General features: G+C 36.1%; 1 protein-coding gene across 4 annotated transcripts in view; it reads right to left on the bottom strand.

Moving 5' to 3' along the window:
- LOC103136124 (formin-1) overlaps positions 1-12,179 on the bottom strand; it is a 55,965-nt gene that overhangs the window by 5,729 nt on the left and 38,057 nt on the right. For all 4 annotated transcript variants that reach the window (XM_016670130.1, XM_007549233.2, XM_016670129.1 and 1 more), the window contains 2 exons: positions 7,268-7,360; positions 4,579-4,630 (listed from right to left, as the gene is read on the bottom strand). In XM_016670130.1, the coding sequence (XP_016525616.1) occupies positions 4,579-4,630; positions 7,268-7,360 (145 nt within the window). The remainder of the gene's footprint in view (positions 1-4,578; positions 4,631-7,267; positions 7,361-12,179) is intronic.

The following is a 12,179-nucleotide window of genomic DNA, read 5'->3' on the forward strand; positions in this document are numbered from 1 at the left end:
AACAGGGAAATCTTTGCATTCCTTTTGTTTCCTCTGTAAAACAGATTACTCAAGTAAACAGCATGTTTATGGCCGAGTCAGCGCGAGTGCGGATCAGAGGCCAGCTTCATCATGTAACCCCACAGCGGAGCATAACACACCAGCTTGCTCCAACCAAAACCGTAGCTGTACAGTGACTGCAGAGGTGGCACCGGGGCCAAATGAAATTGAGCGTGATGGTGGAGAAGGAAACTTAATGAGACAGAACTGAGCAGGGGGAAAAAAAACAGAAAACACCAGTGGAGGCCCAAATACAAAGCAGACAAATTAGGTCTGCATGCTGAGATAAAGGCCAACTAATGATCAAGCAGGAAATTTACTTGGTATAGATTTAATTCTCAGCAAGTGTAAAAAGCTTAGGGCAGATTAGTTTGAAGTATTTAGGTATTTTATGTTTTTCTTCAGCATTAATTCTGTAGAGTTCCTACTTGTTTGAAGAAGGTAACATAGTGAATTGCAAAATTATTCATACATCAATACATTTTATTGTGATTCAATGTGACAAACCTGCATTGGCAACCAACTGCTTTTAAACTGAGGAGTATGAAGACCTTTGCGAGATATAGTATATATATATAGTATATAGTATATATATAGTATATGTAACAACGTAAAGAACAAAGAAGTAAACATTTTCAAATATAATCTTATATAGATGTATAATGTAGAAATTGTCTTAGACATAGACAATTAATTTCACTCCTAAGAAGATTCTTATTGTTCAGTATTTTAGAAACTAACCACTTTTATAACCGTTTAACAGAAAAGAAAACAGAGACAATGTGCTATTCCTTTTTTCCATTTAAAAGCAATAGTCTAAATCATTTATCATCTTATAATTTAAAAAGCTAATTATATTTTTAAGTTAGCTAAGTTATTTTCTTGTCAAATAATCTTTCTTTGAAACGTGACGCCAACATAAAAACCCAGACGGTAAAAATAATTACCAGACATAAGATTTCTTGCTGGTCTTGTGTCATATTCTACTTTTCTGAAACTGAGTTTAGCTGCAGGTCAGAGTCTTCAAACGAAATAATAAACAGTTCAAATACACTGGTCTCTATGAAAACTAAAGCAAAACCTTTAATTTTCTCCTTAACTAATTCAAATTAGTTAAAGATACATTGAAATGCATATTTAAATATATATTTGCATATATACATATATATTTAAATGCATATATAAATATATCTTTGCATATATAAAGATATATTTAATTGTAAATGTAGATTTTCTCACATAAATCTACATTTAAATATTCTTTTTTTTTACAAGAAAGTTGGCAGTAATGTTAAATCGTCGTAAGACAAACTTATTCTGCAATGATTTTGAAAGTGGAATTCCTAATTGTTTTAGTTATAAAATCATTATATCTTTATTCCATTTTAAAACATTTCATAATTATAATATAAAATTTACTTTAGTGAAAGTATCACTAGAAAATACAGTATCTCTGTGGCCTAAGCAGAAAAAGTAAGCACATCTAACATGTAAGTCTAGTTACAAACAATTAAGGGTACTTTATAATTGGTACTGCATTATTAAGTTATTTTATGTTTTAATAAATTAATGTTCAAATTATATTAAATTATGCTTATTTATGAAGTCAATTCACATGGAGAACTCCCCCACCCCACAAAAAAAAAAAAAAAAAAACTAATGTTAGTAGTTGAAATAATCTCCTGCATCATGATGGGTTTACTGACATTCTCAAGTTATTAGGTTTCTAGTAAAATGAAGCTTAACACTATATAATTACAACATGTACAATTGTATACAGACTCTGTTTTACTAAGCTACAACAACAATTACTTTCTCAAACATACTACTAACTTCTCCCGCCCTCGCATCCAGCTCGGATCATCAAGTTGAGCCTGTTGCATCTGTTTGCTCTAAAAGACCTGTTCTCCATTTCATTCGGCTGTAATTTTGTCATGGCCACGGTTTGTTCGAGAATCGCTCATCCAGCGCAGATGTGAGAGCCCACCCAGGGCCCGGAGTGCCCACTGACGCTCATATTCATCAGAAAGAGTGTCACTTTTATGAGGTGGCTCTGTGGGAACCTAAGCAAGACAGACTCCTGCCTCCCTCTTGTTCTACCAAGTGAGCCAGCCCCCCCAGCCCTCTTTTTTAGATTAAATTAAAAGGAAAACTTCATTAAAAGCAAAGGTGCTCTCAGCTGTGGGGGCCTTTTGATCAATCTTCCCTTCCAAGTTCAACACCTTCATTACAGTGGTGTCACTCATGCACACGCACGGACACGCACACCCTAGTCCACTTCAGGACAGAAATATCACTTCAGCGTGAGGGAGGGATGAAGAGGCTGAGAGGTGCAGCCATCCCTCACTGACCATCCTGGCTCATAACACCAACAAAAAGCGGAGCAGCTCAAAGATTCCCAACGCAGTCCATTTTTTTTTCCTTGGTAGGCTTCATTTTCTCATATCCAGTGTCTTTTACCCTCATCTGTATGCGTTCTCCTGATTTATTTTGAAAGCTGGAGGGTTACAATATAAAGCAAACAAACCTGCTCTCTATCCAAACAAGACCAAAATAATCTATTTGCTTTGTTTGTCTGCTCCACCATCTTTTTCCAATATGAAATCTTCCAGAGAGGATCTTGCTCAGACAGCGAGCTCGGCGGCTGCCAGCGTGACTTAAGCCCATAAATCTATATGTTTCATGGGAAGACTTTTTGGGAGTCTTCTGGGTAAGACACGGCAGATAAGAACGACAGGAACTGCGGGGGAGGAAGGTTGGGGCATCCAGGCTTTTGTGGAAGATCACTGGTGCTTTTCTCAGACATGAGGTGTGCGGTTTTATTTTATTTTTTTTTATATCTTTGCAGTAAATTTTAACAAACCTCGACGTTAGCACAAGTGTATACCGAAAGAACAGTGAAACACAGCAGCCCACTGATCCAGTGCCTTTCCAGGTAATTTTATTCAGGCAGATAAATACGAAGAAGCTCTTTTAATTTTCTAGAAACGTTATCAGCTCCTGACAATATCAGTTAAACAGATTTAAACATTTGTGTTAACAGATAGCAGCTATGTTTACAACAAAGTGGTGCTATGCCCTGTTTCAAATACACTCTCTGTAGCTGGTTGTAACATGACAAAGCTATATTAAACTATATTACATCATGCCCCAAAATCAGTTCGTCTCATAAATCAGAGTTCTTTTCCACCTCACTGAGAAATCTTTGTCACAAATAGACACAATCAAAAAAACCCCCATGGTTTCCATTTGACTCATTTTTTTGTTTTATGAGGATCAACTGTCCTGTTTACCCTTCAGCACTCTGTGGTCTCGTTGATAAATATCCAGTGAAAAGTGACTTTGACCAAGCTGTGAGTTTATATCAAAACATCAAGATTTTGTTTTATTTTTTTATTTCCTTAAAAGTTGCGTTTTTGGAGATGGGTGGTTTGGATGTATGTATATAAAAAAAGCACATTTTACATCTAGTTTTCTATATAATTCTCAGGAGTTACATTTTTTTTTTATCAATCATACATAATTTTACTTTAAAGATTATGAAAAGAGTCTGTGTGAATTAGTAATTAACACAGTCAAGAATTAAATATACATATTAAGCTAATGTCTATTGTCTAATAATAAAAAAAAACAACAAAAATACAAAGACAACAATTTCACTCTGTCACCGTACATAATCTGAAATAAATCTCAAAATACTTTCTCTGAACTAATCAATAGTTAGATCAAGAAAGTGTGACTTCAAAGTCTTAGAACGACTTGAGCATGTTAGCTGCTTTCAGCTCCCAACCAGTCGAGAGGCTGAAACAGTTTTTGCTTAGGAAAGGGGGCATGAGGAAACATCGAGACGTGGGTCAAAACCAAGACTCTGCCATTTTCAGTATTGTTTCTTTCTAAACAGTCGTTGGTACAGAGTTTTCCCTCTCAGCCAAGGCAAGAGATGGGAGTGTGGGAACCGGACATCTTCAGAAATCCAGTCAGTACGATTTTGGACCACAGTGAGGCCCTCAATCTTTTCCTTAGTGAATGTTGTATTCCTGAAAGCAGATGTGCCCAAGTGATTCTCAGAGTTTGAATGCATCTTCCTCTTTTTTCCCCTCTTTGGTAAAACTCACCATGAGTACTTAAAACTGTGCCATAAAACATGGTTGGCTCCTGAGAGACAAACACTCAATAAATATTAGACTTTAACCAGTTTGAATAAAAATAAAAAACTTTACTTTTGTCTTTTCTCATCATAAAACTTGTCATTAATGTACAGAGGTCGGGCAGAATCTATGTATAACCTCTGGTTTGTTGGGTTTCTTTTGTATAATTATATCAAGAGATATTTGGTAGATGTTAGTTTTAGAATTAGTACATTTATTTCTTGACTACAATGCTGACAGATCTAATTTCTTCTCGTAACCTTGAATAGTGTTTTAGGTTTGGTTGTCATTTCCTCTTTTACCTCTGATAAAGATGGACAGATGGAAAAGTGAAGATTTTTTGGGGTGTGGTTTATAACCTTGATAACATTACATTGTGCTTCTTCCCTACCTTTTCTGAGCTCCATTGAGCCGGTCCTCTTCAGCAGAATGCTCCTTTTGAGCTGCAACATATGAAAAAACAAAACAAAAAACAAAACATAGGACTGATCATAAAGCTGAGGATGAGACTGAGTCAATGACTCCTTTACCTGCCATCTATAGCGTTATCGTTAAGAAATGCTAAGACTTAAGGTGGCACAGGCTCAGTTAACATGCTACCCCACTGATTATTAAGCACGTTGTAAAGTTTGACATGGCTCTGCATGTTGACATTCAGATGTGTGAGTGTGTGACGCCTGGGCTTTGGAGGTGGGGAGCTGCGGTCTGTTTGTTGAGCTTTTTTGTGTGTGCATTTGTGTACATGTGTTGGCATATAACTGCATGTTGTAGCTGAAGCAGAGAAGCTTGGGAACCGAAGGCTCTTGTGGACTCCTGCCATGTAAAAGTGTCTAAATGCAAGGCAGATGTGTGCGGCGGGCCAGGCTGAGGTGCAAGAATTTATCTAGGGCCAAAGAGTGCCTGTGATCTCAGATTTATTGCATTTTTCCAGATTCATCCTTTTTACAATGATGGGGGACCTTTTCTACTTGAAGATTTAAGAGGGGGAAGTCTCCAAAAAATTGTTCAAAGGCAGGTTTGGGGGTCTTCTGGGAGTAGGTGAGCTAAAGCCTGCGATCAACAACCCCTTTTATTTTTAGTCCTTTTTTACATGTATGTTGGGTAAAACCTAATGATGGGAGGGGGGTGGTCATGTCTGGAATAAAAGGAGGAGGGGGAAGAAGAGAGGGGCCGTGACCAATGGTGTTAGTCTCAGTGGGGGTACGGCTGGCGCCTGAGGTACCCCTCTGGTGTGACTGCAGAGGTGGCACAGGAGCCGAGAAAGAAAGCGGCCCGGAGAGGGGATGTGTGAAGCTTCTCTTCCTCCGCTCCACGTGTTAACATGAAACCACTAGTCGCTAACTAGAAAGTTATGAGACATGCATGCTGAGAAGGACAATAAATTAGGGCTTTAAAACTCTGACACACTTTTCTTAACCGCTGCTTAAACCAGCAGCCAGATAACAAGATGAGGAGCAATCCGAAAGAAAAAGAAAACCTACAAAATCTCATTCTTTCTATCTTATTTTATGTCTGTTAGAAAAATAATGACTCTTAAAATCTAAGAAAAAAACAACGTACTGGAACATATATTGTCAGCAAATTCATAGTTACTGTGGCATGCAACATATTCATACCAAGTCATTTTTTGCTAATCTTTTTTTTTTTTTAATACACAAACTTTTTATTGGAATTTTATTGACATTCAGTAACATAAGAACAGTTCACACTTAGAAAAGAAACAGATAATTTATTTTTCTTTTTGCTTCTAAAACACCAGAAAAGTGAGGTGTACATTTATACTCAACTCTAATACCTCAATTGAAAAACACATGCAGTGCACATTAATTAAACAATTTCATGGAATCCCCAAGACAGGTATAATTTTGTGATAAAGTTGTAATGATATATATGCCAAGTACTGCTCGCACTAGACAGGTGCCACAAACTATGTCAGGAAAATGGCACACATGGTAATAACAAGACTTGTTGAGGCAATGTCCAGTATGAAGTTTAATATTTATTTGTTAATTTTATGCCCAGGAAAAATGTAATTCTGCACACCAAGACTTCATCGTATAAAAACATCTCCATTAGTTCAATTTCTGCTGGGGGTTTATGCAAACTTTCATGCTTGCTGTAATATGTCATATCATGTGCAGGACACATGTATGTAAGTGGGACTTTCTGAGTCTTTAGCCTGGATAAGTAACTTACTTTTAATGATGAGTCAGAGTTTAACAGCCTCAGCTGCTCTTTGATGTGAATGCTGCTGACTTGTTTTTTGCCCTCGTCATGGAATCATTGCAAACACCGATAATTTATACCTTTCCCGTCAGGGAATGAGCTCAAGGAAACTTGTTTATCAAAAAAATTTTTTTTTTTTACAAGTTTTCCATTCAAAAATCATTTTCTAGGATGTTTGGGGAAAAAAACAAACAGTTACAACCAAGACCGATTTAAAAGCTTCCAAATATTAGGCATGTCATGTTAGGAAAAATGTTTAGCTTGTATACAAAAGCTAAAAGTTAACCTGTATAATAGGTCATGGAGGTAACTGGTTTTTCAGTAAATGACAGAAATGAGATACGTACAAGAAATTGTGAAAATCTGCTGTCAGGAAATCCACAATTTCAATTCTACAAGGAAACACACATGGGGATTCCAGTTTAGAGTACGTCGGTATAAGTTCTATTAGTTCATTTGACAAAGCTGAGTCGTGCATTTCTGCCTCACCTCAATTTGATTAGTCAGTGTTGGAAAAATCTCCTAAGGTGCAATGTGCACTTTCGTACTGGCAGCTGGTTACACTATTTGACTATCACAGTGCAGAAGGCTGAATGAAAATCTAAACTTCTATGATTTTTTGACAGCTATGTAGTACCTTGTCTTCATATAAAACAGAAAACCCCAATGAAATACTTTAAAGTTTTTGATTGCAGCATAAGAAAATAGAAAATAATTGCAAGGGATAGGTATACTTTAGCAAAGAACTTTACATATTACTGTACATGATGAAAATAAATGACTAACACTTTTAAATGAATAAATGTAACATTTTGTTTTCACACCATACAAGAAATGATTTCATCTCGACTCACCAGTTGAAAAAAATGCCTCCATCTTCTGCTTAAAGGGCTGCAGGTGTTCATCTGATGAGTTGGTGCAGACGTTCTCCACATTCTTCTCACAAGCTGGTAGGAAGAAGAAAAAATAGAATGAAAGAAGGTGAGAGGAGAAAGAATTGAAAGGTTCGCAAGTGTACAAATGAGTCTCGACTGTTTCTGTTAAATGACCTGGGCAAAGAATGCATGATTTGTCTCAAAAAGTCTTCATGCATGCAGGAAAGTATGTTGAAGAAAGAAAAACTGTAATGTAGCCTAAAAAGGGCTAATGGCACATACCCCAAATGTCATCTGAATAAAATTACCAACCACAAAGGGGTAAACAGATCCTTAAAACTCTGGAGTAACAATGTTTCCAATTAAAAAACAAAAAAAGCCCACAAATGTGTGTTTGGTTCCGTTTGTTTTCTGCTTTGCAGGCTGTTTTAACTCTGATTTGTTTTGACCTGCAATTAAACTAACAAACATGCATAAAGAAGCAACTCAAGCCAAAAAAACATCAAACTATACTAGTATGTAGTCTTTTCAGATTTGTTGCTCGATTTGTGTTGGATAGATTTTTTTCCCAAGCGTGATTTGAAAGCTGCTTGTTGAATTTACTCAGGTAATTTCTATGACAAAAAAGCTAAACTGACCATGTCTTTAACAAACACTTTTTTCTCAGCACCGTACAAGAGTTAAGACTGAGAAAAAAAAAAAAATCTACAAACATTAAAACTTATTACATCCTATTTTTCGTATTTGTTTAATTTTGATTCATTTTCCTCCAATACATATAGAAACAGTTAATTACACATTCCTGTAATTAACTGAAATGACAAACCTGTCTATAAGCATAATAAAAAATAGGAAACCTTTATTTAAGAAATGCTTTAATGGGGTTGTTAACCTCAAGCTGAGCTTTTATTTCAACATAATTGCAGGGTTTTTTTCTTTATGCACTGATTTCAGCAGCTACTACATGGTTTGCCATTGAATAATTTATTGCTTAACATGTTAACATTTCTAATAACTTCAAAATGACTTTTACAAAAGTCTATCCAAAAACATTTAACTTGCAATGACGTAGAATTTCCCTGCTTGCATAGTTTTTTGTTCTTAGAACTCCGGGCGCATGTTAGTGCAGCAGATGTGTTTGTGGTTTGTAGATGGCTTTTGGTTAACGTGCCAAATGATCCAACTCACACCAGCTCAGAGGAAACGGCCCTGACTGAGCGCGTGCCAGCCGAACCTTTCCCCATTTCCTCTCAACTGTAAGCCTGTGTAACTATACACACAGGCGTCTGGCGAAACAACTTAGGCACAATCCTCCAACCTGTAAGTCATTAATGGCTGCAGTAAATACCTTAACTTGCTTATGACTGCATAGCTAAATACTTCTGCAACAGAAAAAGGACATTAACAGGTCTGGCCCGCTGTCTCACTTTGCTGCGTCGCTGCTTTTACATCCGAGTTCGGCTTGGCTCTGGCGTGTGTGCATGAGAAGCTCTTGCACCTGCGACACGACGCTCAGCTAAATATTTTATTCACTAAACGCCTTGCTAAATTAAGAAATGCGCCATTTAAACGTCATGAATCAGGGCTTATCAAGTACAACCACAAGGTCTGGATGAGAAGCGAGTTTACAATAAAATCAGTGACCATGCAAACACACCAATCAATATATTCTGTTTGGAGAAACCACACTTTCCGGCCAAAAGTCCCCCAACTCAAAAGCACCTATTAAAATGGCGCTCAAAACAGCAAGTCTACAATTTAGAAGCGGCTTGCTTCCAAATGTGGTCCAGACAGTGTAGGCCACAAGGAGGAAGCCCACAATAAACACAACAGCTGTAAAGAATAAAACCAAAATGTTGGAGTTTTAAACATTGTCTTAAGAGTTGTATACATGTCTGGAAAAGCCCAGTCACAAGTAGGATTCCACTGTAAGCCCAAGAGTTGGTGCCGTCAGGCAAAACGGAAGACCACAGATCTAAGAGCTCTTGCAGAAAACAGTTTTTCTCCCTAACCACAAATAAGTGGTCTTCCAATTGGACTGTATGAAAAAAATATTTTTGTGTTAAACCTTTTAAAGATAACCACTTTCACTAATGTGGATTTTTTTTTTCTTTGACTTTGAGCACTCACCAGCAGTTTTTTTTCCTCTGTTTATGAAAAATATGCAAAAATAGTAAAGAAATTCATAAATTCTTTTTTATTTTAGGATTTTATGGTCTTTTTACGTTTGCGTGTGTTGACAATCTTGACAGGTAAATTTTACAACAATCTACGCAGGCATTTCTTGATACACATTAGGGATTTTTTGATTGACTGAGATAACATTTTGTCCTTTACAGCTCTTCTCCCACTGAAGAGCTGTACAAATAAAAAAATAAAAAAAGTGCAGCATGTTATTTGTATTCACCCTTTGATTTAACAGTTTGTAGAACCACCTTCAACTGCAATAAAGGATACAGGCCTTTTGACATTTTTAGCATGTAGAAACTTAATCTTTTGCCCATTTTTCTTCGTCAGATAGCTCAAAATCAGTCAAAATAGATAGAAAGAATCTACAAACATTCAAGTATTCTCGCAGATTTGAATGTTACCATGCAAAGCCATTCTGTATTTTAAGTCACTGTCTGACTGGAAGATGAACCCCCAATACAGTCTGAAGTCTTTTGCAGCCTTTAACAAGTTTTCTTTTAGGTTTGGACTATGTTTAGCTTCAATCATCTTCCCATTAACTCTGACCAGCTTCCTTGTCCCTGATGAAGAACAGCATCACTTTGTGTCACTATAAAGATGGTGTTGGAAACATATTGTGTAGCCTTAATTTTTCTCCATGAATACTTTCTTGCATGCCGGTCATGTAGGATAAAGTGTGGATAAAACTGATGATTCTGAATACTTTTGCAATACAGCGCACACAAAATACACCAAATTATGAGGTTTAGATGTGTCTTACAGAGACTAATAGATTGTGTATTTGTACCATAATTTCCTGGCATGCTTGATTTCTGTATGGGTCTGGGAACATATGGGTGGGTGTACAAATAATGGATGTCCTAGGATTTTATCCTGTCGTTTAGCTTTATTTTGAATTGGAAACAAATTTCCTTTAGCTGCTTTCCAACTGCGATTCTAGACTGATGCATTTATCAACGGGTTAAAAGAAAATCACTGGAAATATGGTTTTAATTTAATATTCATCTGCAAGTTATTAAAGAAACAACCCCAAAGGAAAATAACTTATCTAGTGGATTTATTGGTAAGGAAATGTTTTGACTGTGTTTGACATTCCAAATCTTTGATGCTCTCTAAGGAAGATGTAGACAACAAATATAGTAATCCACAAAGAGAGGGTAAACAGAGCTAATCAGAGTATAAAAATGATCTCCTGAGTCACTTAAACTCTTTTGTATTAGTGTTTCCAAGTGATTTAATGTCTTAGCGGATGAGTATTCTCGTTGTATTATATTAGGTAACCTGTCAACAGCTATGGAAAAACATAAAACTCCTCAAATACAAAGTAAAATAAATACATCTTCTTGTTGCAGCAGCATCTCAAACACATCAAATTTAGAATGTATATTAATCTGAGCACTGTTACTAATGGAAAGAAGTAAACATATAAGAAAATAATTTTTTTTAGCAAAAATTAAGGTGATATAATTATTAGTCCCCTGCTGTTAATACTACCAACCGTTCTTTCCCAGTAGGACCGCAGTAAATCTTTTCTGTAACATTTCACAAGGTTGGAGAAGAAGAGGCAGGGATCTTTGGCCAATCCGCTCTGCCCAATCTCTCCAGATGATAAAAAAATTATTCATTACACAAAAGAGATGAAATGAAACCAATCAGATTTACCAGACCTAAATCTGGTGACAGGAATTATTCGTTTTGAGACAGGTGAACCATTTCTGTGAGTATGAAGCTATATGTTTTTGATCACTGTCCTACTGAAAGACCAAATCATGGACACTTTTTTTTTTTCACTTTTCTGGCAGATGCCGTCATAATTATGTATTTAAAATCTTATGGTATTTCAGAGTTGATGATTCCACAGGTTCTTAAAGCATCAGGAAGAAAAGCAAGCCCAGAGCGTCACAGATCTGCCACTGCTGTACTTAATGACTAAGAAGGTTTCTACTTATTCATTCCTTTGTTTCATGCCAAATGCACCTGGATTGACTGTTGGTGAAAAGCTCAATCTTAATCTTGTGTCACCAAAGAACGATTCTGGTAGAGTTCTTCTAACCACACTGGTTACACAGGGTCAGAAAAAGTTTTGCATTTTTGGCATCATCTCAAAATAACAAGTTGGCATGAAATAGCATCTAATGTAGACTTACTGGCCCCAAAATATCACTTTTTGCTGCCGTTTTCTTACTAAGCATAGCAGCAAGATAAACATAGGTCCTAATGCATCTAAGTGTCACATCATACTTATACCCCATGGAAAGATAAAATTTAGGAATTCTTATTAAAAGTTCATTTAAACTCCGATCATCTTTTTATTGCATTCATTATGGTTTCCTGACAGAATATTTCCTCGATTGAAGAACTGTAAATTAAATATTTCATTTAAAGGTAAATCTGTGTGAAATTTTATTTTAAGACTTTTTAGACATCTTTAGCAGATTTTCATTTCAATCTGGGAAAAGAAAAAAAAACATAATTAACCCAAATATGACAGCCAAACTTGAATTGACTTTGCGTGGTTGGTAAAAGGGACAACTTTTATGTGAATATGTGCAATCATATTAAATACATTGAAATATTAATAAAAAGTTCATTAATTTTAATACCTCAATTCACTAAACGAAACAGATCACACAGATTAATTTCACACAAGCAGGTGTTTTAAACTCTTTCTGTTAGTTATGATTATTTTCTGCTTGCAAAT

The sequence above is a fragment of the Poecilia formosa genome, unplaced genomic scaffold (genome assembly GCF_000485575.1).
Source record: "Poecilia formosa unplaced genomic scaffold, Poecilia_formosa-5.1.2 Scaffold30, whole genome shotgun sequence".
NCBI lineage: Eukaryota > Metazoa > Chordata > Actinopteri > Cyprinodontiformes > Poeciliidae > Poecilia > Poecilia formosa.